The following is an 18,848-nucleotide window of genomic DNA, read 5'->3' as shown; positions in this document are numbered from 1 at the left end:
ATTCGGTACAGGAACGAAAATAAACAGCTAACTATTAGAAATATTCCGAATGCAATTGCAGCATAACCATTTACTTTTCAATGGATTTATGCCAAATTCTGGTGTACCAAACTTTTATTGTATTTAACTGCTTAAAGAATGTCAAGATTATGAAAGAAAACCCGGTTTCACTCTTTTACTATTGAAAAATATTCGAAGGCAAAATCTTTACTGAGTCTTTAAAATATTTTTAATCATCCTTCGTCATTCAAAGCATTAAAAAATCACCATTTATTTCTACGCACGTATCGTCTTCGAATATCTTTCTTTGACAATAAATTGACTTATTTCAAGTATTTGAGTTTTTTCACGCTTGAAAGTGAACCAATCACGAGAAATGTTTGTAAGATAAACGTGCGCATATTCATACTCATACGAGTTCTTGGTCCCTCGAAAATTATATACGTAACATCATTAGTGGGCGCATTAATGAGTAGCCTGCGAGATCGCTTTTATGTATGTTTTTCTAGAACAAACTCCAAAATACGAAGGTTCTCTACAATCAGTCCAGATGTTCTACAAATGTTTACAAAGGAAAAGTACACAGTAATTTGGATGTCATATTATACCTGTATCACGGAAAATTTTATTCATTCTAATAAAATAATTCATTAAGATTTGCGTAAATACACCATATAGGTTGGTAGCAAAAATCTGCTCTGATTTAAATCCTAATTTATTTTAAAGGATTAATCCTTAATGTATTGGTGAACTTGGGAATTTTTCCGTAACAACTTCCAACCAATACTCTGAGAAGAAATGAAGATATTTTAAGGAAATTCTATGAAATTATTCAATCAAGGGTATAAAAAAATGAGTTATTATCTATAAACTTGCATACAGTTAGGTTCAATATTTGCACTATTTAAGGTAAAAAAGATAAGAGGAGGAAAAGATAATTTACGTGGGGATTAGAATTTATATTAATAGCATTTGCGCATAAAAATGCATTCTAAACGCATATAAACCTAAAATTCTCTTTATTTGAAACCGTGTAGATGGAATCTACGTCTTACTCTCCAACGACATGTGGTATTCAGGAAATATATCTCAGCAAACGCAAAACGCTTAGGACTTATTCAATTCCCCCTACTTTACCTACTTCAGTACAGACATTACAAGAATATAACATCAGAGCCGATAGAAAATAGGATTATATTGCCGTTCAGATTAGAAAGTTAATGTAACGGACAGATAAAATGAGGTGGTATTTTACATTAAATAGAGAATTTTATGCATTCATTTCTGCCGATAAAGTGCTAATCAAAAGATTGGATAAAGCTAGAGGAATTGTAGATTTCAAGCATGGACTTATAATAGTGCAAGATGATAGAATATTTAAATCTATTGAAAACGCGTTTCTAGTGTCAAATATATTATTATCAAGTGATCTACCGGTTTAGGTAGGTTTTTAGATGGACACAACTACCAAATAAATATTTTGTGACTCCTAACAAAACACAAAATCCATCATCATACTCTGTATCAGGTCCCTCCTCATCTCCGAGTACTTTCTTCCTCCCTTCATCCCATCCAACATCCCTATCCTTTTCCTTCCCTTTCCTCGTCTATCTAACATTCTCCCCTCAATTACAGTCTTCAAAATCCCACCGCCGGTCAATACCCCCTTCATCCACTTTTGCTGCCTCCATAGGATTTCTCCCAACAAACCCCTGTCATCGCCCACTATACCAAGTACTTCCTCATTTGTTTTCTTCTCTGTCCATTCTACCTTCTCCATTCTTCTCCACACCTATATTTCAAAAGCCTCCAATCTACGTCTATCCTCCTGCTTCAATGACCACGTTTCCGCACCGTACATAGCTACGCTCCATAACAACGTTTTTACGAGTCTTCTCTTAACATCCTTACTCAACGTCCCTCTCACCAACTCCCTCCTCCTTGTGAAAGCCTCTTTTCCTAGCGCAATTCTTCTCCTTACGTCCCTGGAAAATCGCATAACCTTTGTTTTATTATTTGCGGATTTACAGATTGCGGATTAGTCTCATTTCCCTCCAATATATTCCTATTTTCTTCAGTTTACTTATTAAACTTTCCCAATTCACTCTATAAAACGCTTTTTCGAAATCTATGAAACAGGCAAATACGTCCTGATTGTATTATTATATTCCTCTCGATTAGTGATCTCATTACTACAATGGCGTACGTCACCCCTTCACGCGTACGTCTCCCCTTCCTAAACCCAAACTCATCTCCCCCTAAGTGATCATATGCCCTACTCTCTATCCTTTTGTTTATGATCCTGAAAATCACTTCAGCTACGTGGGACATCAAACTTATTGTCCTGTAGTCCTCACAAGATGTAGACTTTATCTTTCTCGGATTAGGAATTAAAACTGATCTCACAAAGTCATCCGGCCAGATTCCTTCCTCATAGATACTACGAATCAGCCCATATAGCCTCTTCCTCCCTCATTTTCCTAAACATTTCAATTGTTCCGCGGAAATGTTATCCACCCCAATGGCCTTATTTAGTTTCATCTCCCTTAATGCCCTTTCTATCTCATCGTCGAATACGCCTCGACCGACGCTATCGTCCTTTACACCATGTTCCTTTTCCATGTCTAACTTTGTTGGTCTAAGCTCTTTACTATACAGTTCTTCTATATATTCCTTCCATCTCTCTTGGATCTTTCCTGAGTCAACTATTACCTTACCCGCCTTATCTCTAACTGTTAGCATAGATCTTCCTTTCTTACTTCCCGATAACGAATTAACTTTGCTGTACAGCGCACCTATTTCACCCTTCCTCAACAAGCTTTCCATATTCTCGCATAGCGTCTTCTACCATGCTTCTTTTGCTTTATTTGTTGCCCGCCTCAATTTATTGTTTTACTCTTTGTCCTTCATTTTACCTCCTTCTGTGTTTACATTCTTCCATATTCTCATCTCATCCATCTTTGTAATCGTCTCATCCGTGATCCATGGTTTACTAGTCCTTTTAGCGTTAACGGTTCCAAAAGTGTATTTTGCGGCTTTAGACAACTCTTTCTTGATACTTTCCCATTTTACTTCGATAGTACTTAGCTCTTTACCATCCGCTATGATTTTCTCTACAAACTGCTGGTAATCCTTCCTTTCCAATCCATTTAGTGCTTCTACATTCCATTTTAAAACCCTCCACCCCTGCCTTATCTTTTGGAAACGGACGTTACATTTCATAACAACTAAATTGTTGAGCCCGCAACCGCTCCCGGGAAGCTGTGCGAATTTATTGCACTGCTCCTAAACCTGTGTCTAACCAGAATATAATCTATATGATACCTTTCTGGGTTACCTGGCATTTTCTATGTATACCGTGTTTTCCATGTTTTGTGGTGTCTAAACCAAGTGTTGGTGATGACTAACCCCGGTCTCCTGCAGAACTCAACTGCTTTCTCCCCGCGGTCATTCCTCGTGCCTAAACCGTAGTCCCCCACCTCATCACCATCTCGTCCTTCGGCTACCGTCGCATTCCAGTCTTCCGTCACTATCAATGTTTTCCTGAAGGAACACACGTGATTATATCCTCTAATTGATCGTATATCCTATCGGCCTCTTCCTCCGTATGGTTGCTCGGTGGCACGTACACCTGAATAATAACCAAGTTCGTTGGTTATGCTTTTATCTCTACTAGTAATTTTCACTCCGTTGCCTGTTCTATGTTGACTACGCTTCTTGCTACCTCTTCATTTAATTCTATGGCAACCCCTCGTTGGCTCTCGTCCCCGCTGCTGTATATTATTCTATAATAATCACTCCAGTAATCCCCGCTATCCTTCCATGTCACCACGCATAGACCTAAAATATCTATTTTCCCCCTTTCCTTTTCCCTCTTAACATTCTCTAGTTTCCCTGTCCATATCATTGTCCTAACATTCCACGTTCCTATTCTAACTAATTTGGTCTTCTTCTCCTGCGTCTTCTGTCCTGCTACTGCTGGTTTTCCCTTGCAAGGGCTTCGTGGGATGACGACCGCGGCAGCTTTGCCTCCCCCGCTGCCGTGCACGACACATGGCCGATTGGGCCGAGCCCCGTAGTTGCCATGACTCATATTCTCTGTAGTATGCAGCATTGACAACTCGGGAATGATAATTGATATGGTTTCCCGTTGCCTTCCTGAACAGTGTTTTTAACGTGACACCACCATTTGCCAAACATAATGAGCCAAATAAATCCTTTTAGGACAGATTAGTTCACATTAAATTTGATTCAGGCAGTGTTGAGGAAATATACCAAGCGCTTCGTAGAATTTGATGGTCATGGCTAAAAAGGTTGATAAACAACTTGATTATTGAAAAATTAGTTTTTTCCTGATGAAATTCAGGAAAAGATGACTTAAATATGTGTGATAAAAAGACCCATTTGTAAAATATTTGTTTTGTGAATATTTACACCAATGATTCTTGAAGAGCCCATTAATACACGTGCATTTTATGATCAATGTCCCACGTCAAACCTCTTGCCATATGCTTCCATGGTGTGTGACAGTGTACGTGTATCAAGTTATTCTTTCACACATATCCATCATTCATACCTAATCGCTCATCACTGTTTACTGCCCATAATGGGACTAAGTTATTCATATGGCCTCTCTATCCGTTTTCGAATAATCGTTCTACGTGAATTCCATTTACTAGACTGCGTTGGATTGGTGTGAGGACCGTCACGACTACCGTTGACGTGGCGGAAGGTCGCTGGAAGAGAAGCTTTATACAGAATGCATTCAATGGTATTTTATTTGTTTGCCATTTATATCCGAAAACGCGTAAAGCCATGAATCTATCTCGCTCATCACCTCTCATTATTTTTCCTTCGGGCGACGGTTTCCCACCTCCCTCCGAGCACCCACGCATTGAGCCTCGTCACAGTGCGGGCTCCACAAAGGATTTTGCTACTGCAGCCCGCATTTTCTCTCCTCGTTTTTGCGTGGACTATCAAAATCGGGCGGGAGAGGGCAGAGAGAGATGAGTGCTTCAAACTTGCTCGTTCAAAATTCAATTTTACGACACTTTTAAGCATTCATTTTGATTCCAGTTGGAATGCGGGATATGTTTCTGAGTTAACTGTCATAATTTCTAAAATTGTTCTAATTTCATAATAGAAAAGAAACTTTGGACATAGAGAAATTTCAATTTTCACATTATTCGATTTATTAACGGGTTAGTTTATAGTGTTTGCACCCCAAAAGTGGTCCTCTCATGAAAATAAATGCCCTTGTTTAATAATCTAGTCAACTTGCTGATGAGGATAAATTAAAATTATTTATTCCCTGCATGAATAAAACATTTGGAAATATAGGCAAAATTATATTTACTACAGTTATTTTGAAATGATTACCCAGAGAAGCATAGAATTAAGGTAATTCTTTATTCTGTAAAAATCATACCTCCACGAATGCCTTTCCAGCGGACTACATCCTTAGCGAAATAATATTTCAAGATATTCTCAATATAAATTTTTGTTTTGCTCTTATGCCATATCAAACATAACACGTTCCTGAATATAGTTTAGTAATAATATAGGCGGGGAGGTAATGGCTGCAGCTAGTCTATTGAGGAAACAGGTTGCTTTGGTAACTCACTTCCCGACAGATAAGAGGGTTACTCCTTCGAATCTAATATTTACGAATTAGTACTGAGTTGACATTTAATCATTTTTTTAATTATGCTTGTGCCTCAAACGAACTTAACCAACAACAATATGAATAGTATATGACTATTTCAGACAGTATTGTGAAAGCATATTACGCTGACCGAAATGAAGACACTGTATCCGTTTAATGCGTACTATTGTGGACTATGGAGGTGCGAGTGATATGTTTCAATACTCTGTAGAGTTCATATAATAATCATTTTTTAAATAATTAAAATAAAAAGAAATTATTACATTATCCCTACCTACGAAAATTAGGCCAAAACTCTCAAGAAGTATTTACATTAGTGAGAAATTAGGAAACTTTATAATTTAAACCAAAAATCAATGTAAGAAAATAAAGGTAATAATGATGGTGCCCAGAAATATACTTGCTCAAAAATTGTGCAATGTTTGTGCACTTAGCCTAATGGCATGTTTCTTTCTCAAAATGAAAATGTTATTTTCTTATTTTTGCACAAAAACCGAATACATAGGAATACCTGTAAGAGCAAAAAGTACGAACCATTTGGCATTTTATGTCATCTAAACACGTAAACGTATATTGTCCATAGACAATATTCGGCTTTCGTGAGATGTAGCGTTCAATAATGGAAAATATTTATGATAAATCTATATTTCAATGTCCATTTGCAATCACGCAAATGTGGGCAGTCCTCATCAATGTTGAAGTCAGGGTAGATTATTCAGCTCTTGACCATATGATTCTACCTTCTAATGAAATTCTTTTCTATGGGAAAACGCTTGGGTTTTGAATGGAGATATATGACATAAACCTGGATTTAAACCCTAGATCTTCCGATCATTAGTTAAACGCTGCATTTATTAGGCTGCGGTATCCCCCGTTTATAATTTTTGAACATTAATAATCAATTTTTTTAAACGATTTCATTAATCGGGAAAATTTTGTTACAGTTGATTTTCAGAATTTAAAAAATGACAATTCAAACCATTCATTCCATGGTGATGCATTGTCAACGTTTATGTCGCATTAACAGGCATACTGGAAACATCCCTGGGGTTGATAGTGCCACAAGCGTGCGTGGTGTGAGACCATTTTGGAGAATGAGGGCGGAGTTCAACGTTAAAGTAGAATACTCTTCGCGGGGATAATGAGGGTGGAGTGGAGGCTGGAAACGAGACAGAGAGAGAGAGAGAAGCGATGGCGCACCGGTCCCAAGGGTATTAACATCCGGAGAGGTGTGAGAGGTGAGTTAATCTGGAGGCACGCAAAAGGAAAAGAGGAATTGTAATTCCGAGAATTTAATGAGGAACTTAAGGAGAGAGAGAGAAAAGCTGTGAAATCTTATTTGAAATAAACAGAAGGAAGACTACGCTCATCGTATATTCTAGTCAAACTAGAAGGATTCTAGTAGTATTATTAAATAAAGGAAAGGTTATTTAAAAGTCGAAAATTAAGTCCGAGCAAGATTTCAGTTTTGAGAGAATAATTTCCAAGTAGTTTTTAAGTTTCTAGAAAGTGTTAAATGAATTTGCAAGTAGAATAGAGAATGAATGCTCAATTCTGGAAACTATCATGCAAAGTTTAGGAACTATTTTATCTTACCTCTCCAATAATTTTCATTTCTCCGGTCTCATAATGAGGCCTGCAGTCACTGTTTTAAGCGACCGAAAAAATAATAACACGTTCATTCTCTGCAGAGTTTACTTTGAAATTTCAAATTTGGTCAAATATGGAATAGACATATAAAGAAATACAGTTTGTTTATATATGTATGTTCGCAACACATGACGCTTATTTATTTAATTATTCTGTAGGTAGCCGACTTTTTATGACACGTTTCGGATAAATAGAGACTGAACAAGCCTACATTTATTAGACTCGCTTAACAAGACAAAACCTCACATCCTATTTTACAGTAAAATATTCTACATTACCATTCACACTCTACTTCCCTTTTTTGATTCAAAATGCCAGTCTTTTTCTTTCCCCAACTTCTCTTTTCCAACGTCCACCCCTCCATTAAAGTCTTCAGAACTTCATCGCTAATTAAGATTCTCTACATCCATATCCCATACCTTCATTTAATATCTCCCAACAACCCTCCCTCCTCCCTTTCCATGTATGCAAACAAAATAGTATACTCTTGCTTGTTTTCCTTTCCGTTCTTCAGCCTTTCCCATTCTTCTCCACCCCACCTCTAAAAACCTACGTCTAGGCTTAAAATACACATGCATATATTCGTATATATATATATATATATATATATATATATATATATATATATATATATATATATATATATATATATATATATATACACACACACACATTCAAACACGAAATCCCGCCAAATAGCGAACAAATACTCATTCACATGGAAATAGATTTAAGGAAAAGGGTTGGGGGGGTGGGGAAGGCGGAATTAAGTAGATCACAAGTGCGCTCTGTTCTCAGAGCATCCTCCCGGCAAGTGGAAAGATCCTGAGTTCAAGTTCCGGTCTAGGAAATATTTTTGCACTTGTGATCTGCTTAATTCCGCCTTCCTCACCTCTATTGTGTTCGTCCTTTATATAGTATGTGTTCCTATCCCTTTTCCTGATATCTATTTACATGTATATATATATATATATGATATATGTATATATATATATATATATATATATATATATATATATATATATATATATATATATATATATATATATATGCATGCATGTTCATTAAATACTCTCATTAAATAATAATATAAATTTTATTCTACGTGAGTTTAAAGATAAATAGAATTTGACAGTTACTAGTCAACTTAGTTTGTAAACGACAGAAAAGAATTATTAAGTATCCTTCGGAGCATGCGCACTTGCAACATGCGGGTCGTTAAGCCAATTACGGGATTATATAATTATCTTTACCTGAACCCTTAAACTATGATATTATTACATTTACTGCTTGCAAGAATGAGTAAAGCAAATTATACTTGGTTTTTCTTGCATAAAAGTATGAAATAATATATAATGATAAAAATAGCTATTAAAAGAGATCACAAAACGCTACATGCTCTGCCCAAAAAAGAGCAGAATAGTTAGGGAAGTTCGCATGATGTTGAATAACCAAGTAATATCCATGTTTTACATATTACTCATTATTATTATTCACTCTTTTTGTTCCATGATTTCTCATTAAATATTTCCGAGGCCAAGTAGCTAAAGAAAGTGTTCATTCTCACCGTCTCTGTCGTAATGACTCCACACTTCCATGAACTGATTGGCTGACAGCTTCTTCAGCTCCCGGCTCTGTGGGTCTCGGAACTGTCGCATGAAGTTGGTCGCCTTATCCAGGTTCAGCTTCTTGGCGGCAGCCGCGGCTGCAGCCGCCCTGTCTGACGAAGACATTCTGTTCGCAAGCGTTGACCTCCAAGGGGTTTCGATTACCCAAATGAGTGCTCAAGGGTTCTTGAAGGCAATCACTCTCCTTCTATTCTGGCCACAGCACACCCTGGGTGAGTAAACGGGTAATAATTAATGAGTGACATTGATGTCGATGGGTAATTAAAGATATCAACCACGGACCTTAACGTGAATATTGATTAGGGTGATACATATCATTATCCCTATGATTACACCGCAAAATATTTCGTAAGTCTAATTCCATCATACTTAAGATCCTATATCACTTATATGCGCCAATAAGGTATAATTCGTTGTTCATATGTATGCTATGAATGACACTGACACCTTTGTATTATTTCAGGCGGCAGAATGAAATAGTACGGCAATGAAAGATGTGTTACGCAACGTTAGGTGAGAGTGAGACATCATAAATACGGGAGGGAAGAAAGATTAGAAGAGTAGAGAGTTGCATTCATAATTCCAGGAAATAAAAATATGAAAAACTAAGGGTAGAGAAAATAATAGCAAACCTCCTTTTCTGAAATGTTTATAATGTCTTTGGAAAAAATAAGCAAAGATTAGTTGGGAGAAGTATTTTTCACATTATTGTGGACACCAAATCTTTAGCAAAAAACATGATTCTTCAAGAAGCAAGATGCCATAAATTTCCGTTGAATCGAAAAAAATTAATTTTTACCGGTTTCTTTCACTGTTACTCATAATTTGCATTACAATAAATGTCAATAGTTTCACAGCTTCATTATCAGATTAATGAAAATTGAATGAACAAGAGTAATAACTATGACTTTTTTGTTGATTCTGATAGAGAGTAATGGCGTAAACTTGAAGGTAGATATTAAATCTGAAATGCTTAATTTCATCGTGTTTATTGTTCAAATATAATGTTTTTGGTTCGTTTTTTTATGACTACTGATAGATATTCCTTTATTTAATAAGGAAGCAAAGCAAACAAACGAAAATAACCATGAAAATGTAGCAATAGTAATCATGAAAATCTAAATAGATCTTTATTAACTTAAATTATGGTGAATTTTATACCTTCATTTTTACGCAAGCATACACTATATGGTTCAAAATTGTGTAAAAAAAGATTTTTTTTACCATTGCTGAACTTGTACTGATAAGAAAAAATCAAATATATTAGTGTGAAATAAAGACTTTTTTGGTTGATCGGCGCTGAAAAATTCTGTTAAAGCCATTGTCAGCAATATAAAGTCGCATTTGGAATGCATGGATTTTTACGTTTCAGATTGATAACGGCTCGATGCCACTCAGAATATATATTTTTAATCTAACCCTTAAACCTTGTTTTACCTTGCGGCTGTTCTATTATTTTTGCGTATCACAAGGATGTTCGACTGCACTTCGGTTTGTACAACTGAAATGTTTTCTTTGCCCGTGTTGTTGGATGAAATTTTTGAGTATGTTGGGGAAGGCATTATTGACTGATATTTTTATATGCTCGGGTATAGAATACATTACCACATAATGTAAATATGTTCCAAATATGATCCAGTTATGAAAATAAATGCTGGAAAACGCTCAGTTGTATGTTAAAATCACAATAATACCGAGAGAACTTCTCAAAATATCTGTATCTATTTGTTCTACAAAAATATATTCAAGAAACACTAACCGTCATTTATAATTAATATTTTATACTTCCACATATTACAATATTCCCTAATGCAAGAGTCCCTAATTCGCCATTTAGACTGAGAAGTTTAGAACTCAGTGCGATATATTTATTTTCAGTTCAATTAATTGATTTAAATTCATAGAAATATGAAAGGTGTGATTTAAACACAAGACTGACCAAAGTTACAAAACTACCAGAAAACATTTATTGTAATAATTCAATGCTTGTTAAAATTGTCTTGTGCAGCTATTTTAAGCAACGGTAACCTTTAACCTTTAATCCCTACAGAATGTTAGAATGACAATGAAAAAATGAAACATTCTCTGGGTGTGAGTTGCTGGGGTAGATTAATATTTTGGTATGAATATGGATTGAGAGATACTAAATAGTAATTTAGAAGTATAAGGTAGGAAATAAACTTAATCCGGCTAAGCGTACATTTACTAGAAGGTAATAAAATGAAATTAGCTGAGGCGATAAAGTCTATAAGGATGTAGGAAAAATCTCTCAGAGACGATGAAAAGGTAGCAGCTGTCATCAGATTGGGGATAGAGTGGGTAAAGTAGAGTTTTCATCACGTTTGTTGTATAAAAATAGAATAATGATGATTGATGAGGAGGAGAGCCCACGAACACAGTAAAAACCTAAATTCTTAGATCCAGACGCACACAAGAAAAATACTGGATATACTACTGAAAGAATCCTTTAGCACAGCAGAAAGAAAAGAAACCTAATTACAACATATGTTCCATCGCCATCCCGTACGATCTCTTCGAGTAAGGATGAGGAGTCGAGTAATTCGAATTAAGAAAATAAAACATCAAATAAAATGGGCTGTAAGAGTTTTATTAAATGTCTGTAGACATTAGCGGAGTTGTAGTTAAAACACTAATCAAACAAGATAGGCGTAGAAGGCCAACTTGGAAATGACAAGGGAGAGAAATAGACACGAAATAAACTATATTCCCCTGCATGATTTAGAAATATAAGAGTCCAGTAAATAGGCACAATATTTTAGTCTATGTCGGTGCTATTTAAAACAGTACGGACGACCAGGGGTGACGCCTGCATTTAAAATTGATGAAGAATCAAAAATATAAAAAGAATGCGCAATACCCTGGAGCAAACTTATTTGAAAGCAATCAACCAAACCCTTAGTAAAATAAATGAAAATAGGAAAAGAAGTGAGTATGATAAAAAGAATGTTATTAAATATTTAGCCTATGAGAAATTTATGAGGAAGAGAATTGATTACAGGCAACCATTTATGACGATTCTGATGACAGAGATCATAAAGGAGTTTACCGGAATATTACAAATGAGTTTTCAGGAGGCTTCCTTCTAAAACTCATTGGAACGAAATCATATGAGAACCGAAGAAGACTTGGAGAAAAGTGAATAGGACGTGATCTCGAAAATACGAGGATGCAAGGAGTACCAAACCTTAAGAATCTTATCTTTAGCTTTGAAAATATTCATGAGAAGTTGTCAGTTAAATTATAGAAAATTTAAGACAAGCATTAAGAAAATCATTTCAAATTTGTGATGAATTAGAAACGAAGGCTTGCATTGGGTTGTTGGTAATATAAATTTTAACAAAACTTTTAAAAGTTTTAAGCAAACCATATCAGAAGATCTTTGACACATTTGAGCGTGTTCATTATTGAGTATTAATGCAATGAACTAAAGAATATAACATGAAAATCAATAGGAGAAAAATAACGATTGAAGGTAGTGTAAGCAGACTTTGAGCTATGAGGACGGAAATTGAAACAGGAGGAATTGTTCCGCAGGCTTGGAACCAGGTTCACACAGGATGGAAGAAGTTCTAATACCGAATAACTCAAGACAAGAAGGAAATCAATTTGTGGATAAGACTGCTAGAGTTCGTTTGAAGAAGACACACTCAAGGAAGCAATCAGTTAAAGTTTTGTGTGGAGTACGTCACTCTATGGATGCGTAAAATGGACCATTATAGAAGCAGATTGAAGAAAAATGGGAGCCGTCGATACCTAGTTCAGAAGGCGAATGCTGAAGATCCGATGGAAAGATAAAATAGGAAATCACTAAATGTACAAAATAAAGGTAGAGAAAGAAGCCGCGTACACCAGGTGACGGAACTAAACAAATTATCACCTAGAGACATAATGAATATCTTAGGAAGATTGCAAAAAATGACAAAACACAACCATCAGGAAAACGTATCAGCAAATACATACAAAGGTAAAAGATTTAGGAGCCAACATTGCGCTAGAGAAATAGTGTTTGATTCGAAAGCATAAAATTCAATTTTGGGAATTGAATCTTATTTCCTACTGTAATTAAAGCTCATGAAATGTATTCAAGTTGTACAAAATTAGTTTAAATGGCATTTTATATTGTATTAATACAAAATTGAGGAATTTTATATTTTTTAAGAACTTCGTGACGAATTTGTATGGCGTCTTTTAATGTGACTGACTAAATCAAAATTTGACGGCAAAATGTTCTTGTCCCTCCCTCGTTGCTCTATTTGTTTGAAGGGCGGTTTCACTGACCTTGCAGACAGGATTTTCTGGTCGGAATACCTTAGAAACTGAAGATGCTGGCCGCAACCCCAGGAAAACCGTCGTCCAGACAGTTTTACTGTGGTTGCAACTTGAGGACAACCCGAACGCCTTAGTGTCATGATTACATCGCCTTCGTTAAATGAATCCAAGTTGTTGCTTAGTCATGTTGTAGAAATAACAGTCCGGAAATTATTTTTTTGCGAAAAACAATGTTGAAACAAAAATGGCGTTCAAAAACATATGAACAGTTAAGACTATGTATGCATTGTTCAAATAAAATCTAAATTCAACCCGTGCATTAAATTATCTGGATATTTTTTCATATTTTAATAATCAATAATAAATAGCAATTATCGCATTAAGTATTTTGAAAAAAAATATTATAAAAATATACACTTGTAATGCCTAATTTAAGGCCATTCCAGATTCTCAAGTACTCTGCATAAAATATTAATTCTTGGAGTGAATAATATCATCGATTTGCCCTGGATTTACACAAGAAGACCTTATACTGACCCTTTTCATTGGTATCCACTAGCACTCACTATTCTTACTATTAACTCAGGGATAATAAAGAGTGATTAAAGCTAAAGGAAAAAAAACTGCTCTGCATTAGCTTGATAACATACTACCGCTTGCAGAAATACGTCATGTTTCGCTATGATCTGATAAAAACAAATAAATAACAATAAATCAACAAAATCTTAACTCATAATTTGCTTGATTATCTGGTACCTGAATGAGCTTTAATTATTATTTTAATACGAGAAATCGAACTCTTGCGTTATTTTCAGATTTTCATCAATTGCTGCTCCATGAATCAACAATTGAGACGAACATAGCTATACTGGATAAGGATTGTGCGACATGTTTACAGAATGAACAGGTAATAAAAAGTGAAGACAAACACAACATTCAAATATGATTCTTTTTCAACAGAATTGTTATTTCACGAGAATCTCACAATGTGCAAAAACAAATACAAATGTATATGCATTGCAAGCGAGGTCCAAACATTCTCGAGATGCGTTTATTTTCCTTCAAATACTAAAATAGATAAATCTATGAAAGCGAAACTCCCTTTTGCTACATGCAAATTTCTATGAACAATATCAATAGGATATTCTTTAAAAAATGTCACCCTAAAAATAAAAACATAGAGGAAAAGTTGTGCTGAATATCAAGAAATATGTACGAAAGACATGCTTTCTAAACTTGAATAAATTACTCTCATTTGAACAAAAAAGATCCACTGTAAGGGACTACTCTTACCATTTAAAAATGTTATCAATTACCATTATTAACTCTCTTAAATTTATGAGTTAATAAAAATTGTGAATGTAATTTTTTTACCACTTTTCCAATGCATTCTAATACTAATATAAAATTAACGTCACAACAAATTTTTTGACCATCACAAATTTTATCTTTTTCATGCTGTAATTAACAGATACTTGTTGAATTTAGAGTTTTAGAGGTTAACTTGGATGATATCTTATGGACTCCAGTTAACCATTCGTCAATTCTGTAACTCCAAGGGTACCTTAATTACTTGTCTTGCATTTAAAAATACAAGCTGTACCTGTGCAATTACCCAGAGGCTAATTATTGAAACAATATGAGCCAATAAATTTCGTTCGACATGCCAAATGATATCATATAAGGAAGTATTATCATCAAATTGAGAGCATACCTAAGAAAAATACAATCTAAAAAATAAAATTTTTCAGCTTGAATCTCAAAAAAAAATAATTAAATTTCATTATAAACTTTTTTTAAAAACAAACCCTCATTCAAATTATAACTAAGGAAATAATGTTTAATGGCTGATATACAGGAATCTTGTATTTGTAGGAAAAGTCAATATTTCGTTCAGAAAGCGGGAGTTCATGATTATAAATGAAAGGAAATATGGAAGGGAACGCGTGCGCGTATTTCCCCGTCTTGAACATTATCACGGCGAAAGAACGATATGCAAAGGGTAAGGGTATTTCATTCGATTGAAATGCGAGCGAAAAGATATATTCACATTTATCCGACCACGATGACGGTGAGAAAACGTCCTCGTCTGCCAACCCAGAGGTCGCGGGCTCGATTCCCATGTAAATAGATTTCCTCCGCCTAGGGCTTAATTGTTACATGGTGGCCGTAGTATTCCAAGAGTAGAGCGTTAGACTACTAACTGGAGGGTCTGGGTTCGATTCCCGGGTGAGCCTATCTGGACAACTGCAGCTCCACCCTTTTCTTGGGTGATTTCTCAGGTTCCAGATCTTCCTGGGAAACCATAACCGGTACAGGGAAAAGAACTGCCACCCCTACCCTTATGTGTGAATTTTGCACGCCGTCGGGCTTAGTACTGGGTGAACTCTCCTAACACGTACCAAACCGACCTTCGAGTTGATCACTGTCTTTATGGTTGTTTACATTTTTGTTTATAAATAAAAAAGCATATGGTATACATATGGTAACATTTTGAGAATCATGTGTTTATGAATGCACAACATTCTTAAAAGTCTGATACAAAGGCCAAAAACTGCTATTTTGAATTAATGCTAAATAAATAAATATCTATTTATTTCTATTAATATGATGAGTCAAGCAAAAAGGAAGAGCCACTATTTTACCAGACTTTTCTCTAGCATGCATTATAATCTCTAGCCACGCTACTCTCGACTTGTTTCGTTCCGTTTTCGTGTGTCAAGACGATTAAGCGCAAGTATTTCTCGGGAAGGGTACACTCCCTAAATTCTCTCCACCTATGTTTCCGAACCTTCATAAATTTTAACCATCGCCAGTTCACCCAATTTCCCATCGGGATGGTGAAAACTCGATGAAACGACCTGGTCAATAGCTCGCAATGGCTCCAACATCACTTATAGGTCACGCTCCTCATCGCTTACCATTTCTGGGTATCTAAATAAATAGGAGGAGAAGAGCAGGAAGCTCAACCATTATACATATCCCATTTTATTCACCACAACCACCCCCCTTAATTTGACCCTATTATTCCATGAATGATCCCTGAAAAACATTTGAGACACATTCCCATTGCTACAACACGCAATGTCCGTCATATATCTCTCATTATTTTCAGTGATACTTTTTATATTAATCAAAAGTGAATGGGTCTTCCTTCTCCACAGTGCCAATTGGGCTCTGGCATTCTAAAAGTCTGGGATATGTCACAAACATTTCACAACATTCATGTTTAATCCCACCGGATACGAAATATTGACTTCAACTTAACTACGCACCATTCTAAGGGTCTATGCCAATAGCATCATCTTCTTGTATTTTTACCATTGCATATGTAATAATACATAAACTTACATATATGTATGTGTATATATAAAAAAACATAAGTGCAGTAATCAAGCCAGAGGTCGGTTTAGCAGGTAATGGTGGAGTTCACCCAGTACTAATACCGACGGCGAGTGAAATTCAAGCATCAGGTTTTCAGGTGGAGGTTTTCAGAGTGGCTTGTCCAGGAATCGACTCCGGGCCCTCCGGTCACCAGTCCGACGCTCTATGCCCTGGACACAATGTGTGTGTGTGCGTATGTTATATATATATATATATATATATATATATATATATATATATATATATATATATATATATATATATATATATATAAATTTATTTTATTAGGTAATCTACCGGTTAAGGTAGGATTTTGAATGGACACAGCTACTAAATAAATATTTCGTGATTCCTAACAAAATCCAGTACCCTTCTCTACATAAGGCCCCTCTTCATCTCTGAGTACTTTATTCCTCCCTTCATCCCGTCCAACATCCCTATCCTGTTCCTTCCCTTTCCTCGTTTGCCTAACATTCTCCACTCAATCACAGTCTTCAGCATCCCACTGCCGGTCAATACCCCCTTCATCCACTTTTCCTGCCTCCATAGGATTTCTCCCAACAAACCCCTCTCTTCGCCCACCATACCAAGTACTTCCTCATTTGTTTTCTTCTCTGTCCATTTCACCTTCTCCATTCTTCTCCACACCTACATTTCAAAAGCCTCCAGTCTACGTCTATCCTCCTGCTTCAATAACCACGTTTCCGCGCCGCACATAGCTACGCTCCATATCAAAGTTTTTACGAGTCTTTTTTTAATATCCTTACTCAACGTCCCTCTCATCAACTCCCTCCTCCTTGTGAAAGCCTCTCACCCTAACGCAATTCTTCTCCTTACGTCCCTACTACTTTGACCGTGTTGGTCCAAAACATTACCGAGATACGTAAACTGTTCTACCTGCTCTAGTTTTCACCCTCCTATTTTAATGTCTAGCTAAGCCATTTTCTTTCTAGAAAATCGCATAACCTTTGCTTTATTAATATTGATTCTCATCCCATACCTGTCGCACTGAATTTCCAATTCACTCAGCAATGCTTGCAACCCCTTGGCTGACTGAAAAACTAAAGCTTGGTCATCAGCAAACCTAACTGATTTTACAAATTCTACACCCACTTTCATTCCTACTTCCAGTTCTTCCCATGCCTCTTTTATCATTTCTTCTACATACAGGTTGAACAGCAACGGTAGTAATGGGCAACCCTGCCGTACACCTGACCGTGACCATTCAGCTGTGCGTATGTATCTAAACTGGGAGAGGGCTCAGTATAAGGGGCTAGTAAACAAAAAGATAGTTTGGCAATATAAACGGGGTGATAGGGAAGGGTTCCAGACCTTTTTAAGGGAAAAGTATTCGCAATGGGTAAGTGGTGGGCAGAATGTAGAAGAAATCTGGAAAACATTTAAGGGGATAATGGAGGAGGGATTAAATAAATTTGTCCCGAAAAAAATTCTTAAAGAAAATACTGATCCAGAGTTCTACAACCGCAAAATTAGATCCTTGAAGAAAAAACTGACAGTGATTCACAAAAAACGGAACGAGAGCTCGGAATGGCTCATAATTGACAAAAAATTAGTTCGTGAATTAAATAGAGAAAAGAAAATAGCCAAAGATAGTTTTCTACAGAAAATAATCGGGATAGATAATGGAAATAAATTTTACAAGTACCTCCGGAGGAGGAAAGACAACAGGGAAAACATAACAGCTTTAAAAAAAGAGGATGGGACACAAATCGTTGATGATAAGGAAAAGGCTAATACGTTTAACAATTGGTATGCAAGTGTATTTAAGTTTATGGTAAATAAAAAGGATCCTGTAGATTCATCTCTGAGTCAACAAGGAGGCGAAAAAATATTAAATACCAAAAGTATTAAAACGACGAGCGCAGAAATTTATAAAAAAATTATGAAAATGAGGGCAAATAAATCAAAAGGGCCAGATGGTATCTCAATTGACTTGCTTAAATTGGGCGGTAGTGTAGTTTCAAATTATATAAATCATTTATTCAATGTTACCTTAAACAATAATGCCCTGCCAAATGCTTGGAAGGAGGCATATGTTACGCCAATTTTCAAAGGAGGAGATAAGGCACAACTTGATAATTATAGACCGGTAAGCTTGACATCAGTTGTATGCAAGCTATTAGAAAAGATAATGGCTGATTACCTCTGGGACTTGTGGGAGAGTGAGAATTGGTTGTATAGTCGCCAATACGGTTTTAGAAAAGGGCACT

The 18,848-nt window shown here is 35.9% G+C and overlaps 1 protein-coding gene across 3 annotated transcripts in view; it reads right to left on the bottom strand.

Moving 5' to 3' along the window:
* Positions 1-18,848, bottom strand: part of Cbp53E (Calbindin 53E) — a 204,314-nt gene that overhangs the window by 109,163 nt on the left and 76,303 nt on the right. For all 3 annotated transcript variants that reach the window (XM_071592097.1, XM_071592099.1, XM_071592098.1), the window contains exon 2: positions 8,883-9,151. In XM_071592097.1, coding sequence (XP_071448198.1) covers positions 8,883-9,048 — 166 coding nt within the window. In that variant the 5' untranslated portion in view covers positions 9,049-9,151. The remainder of the gene's footprint in view (positions 1-8,882; positions 9,152-18,848) is intronic.

The sequence above is a fragment of the Hetaerina americana genome, unplaced genomic scaffold (assembly GCF_022747635.1).
Source record: "Hetaerina americana unplaced genomic scaffold, ioHetAmer1.1.p SCAF_5, whole genome shotgun sequence".
In the NCBI taxonomy this organism is placed as follows: Eukaryota; Metazoa; Arthropoda; class Insecta; order Odonata; family Calopterygidae; genus Hetaerina; species Hetaerina americana.
This window is presented reverse-complemented; position numbering and strand designations above follow the sequence as displayed.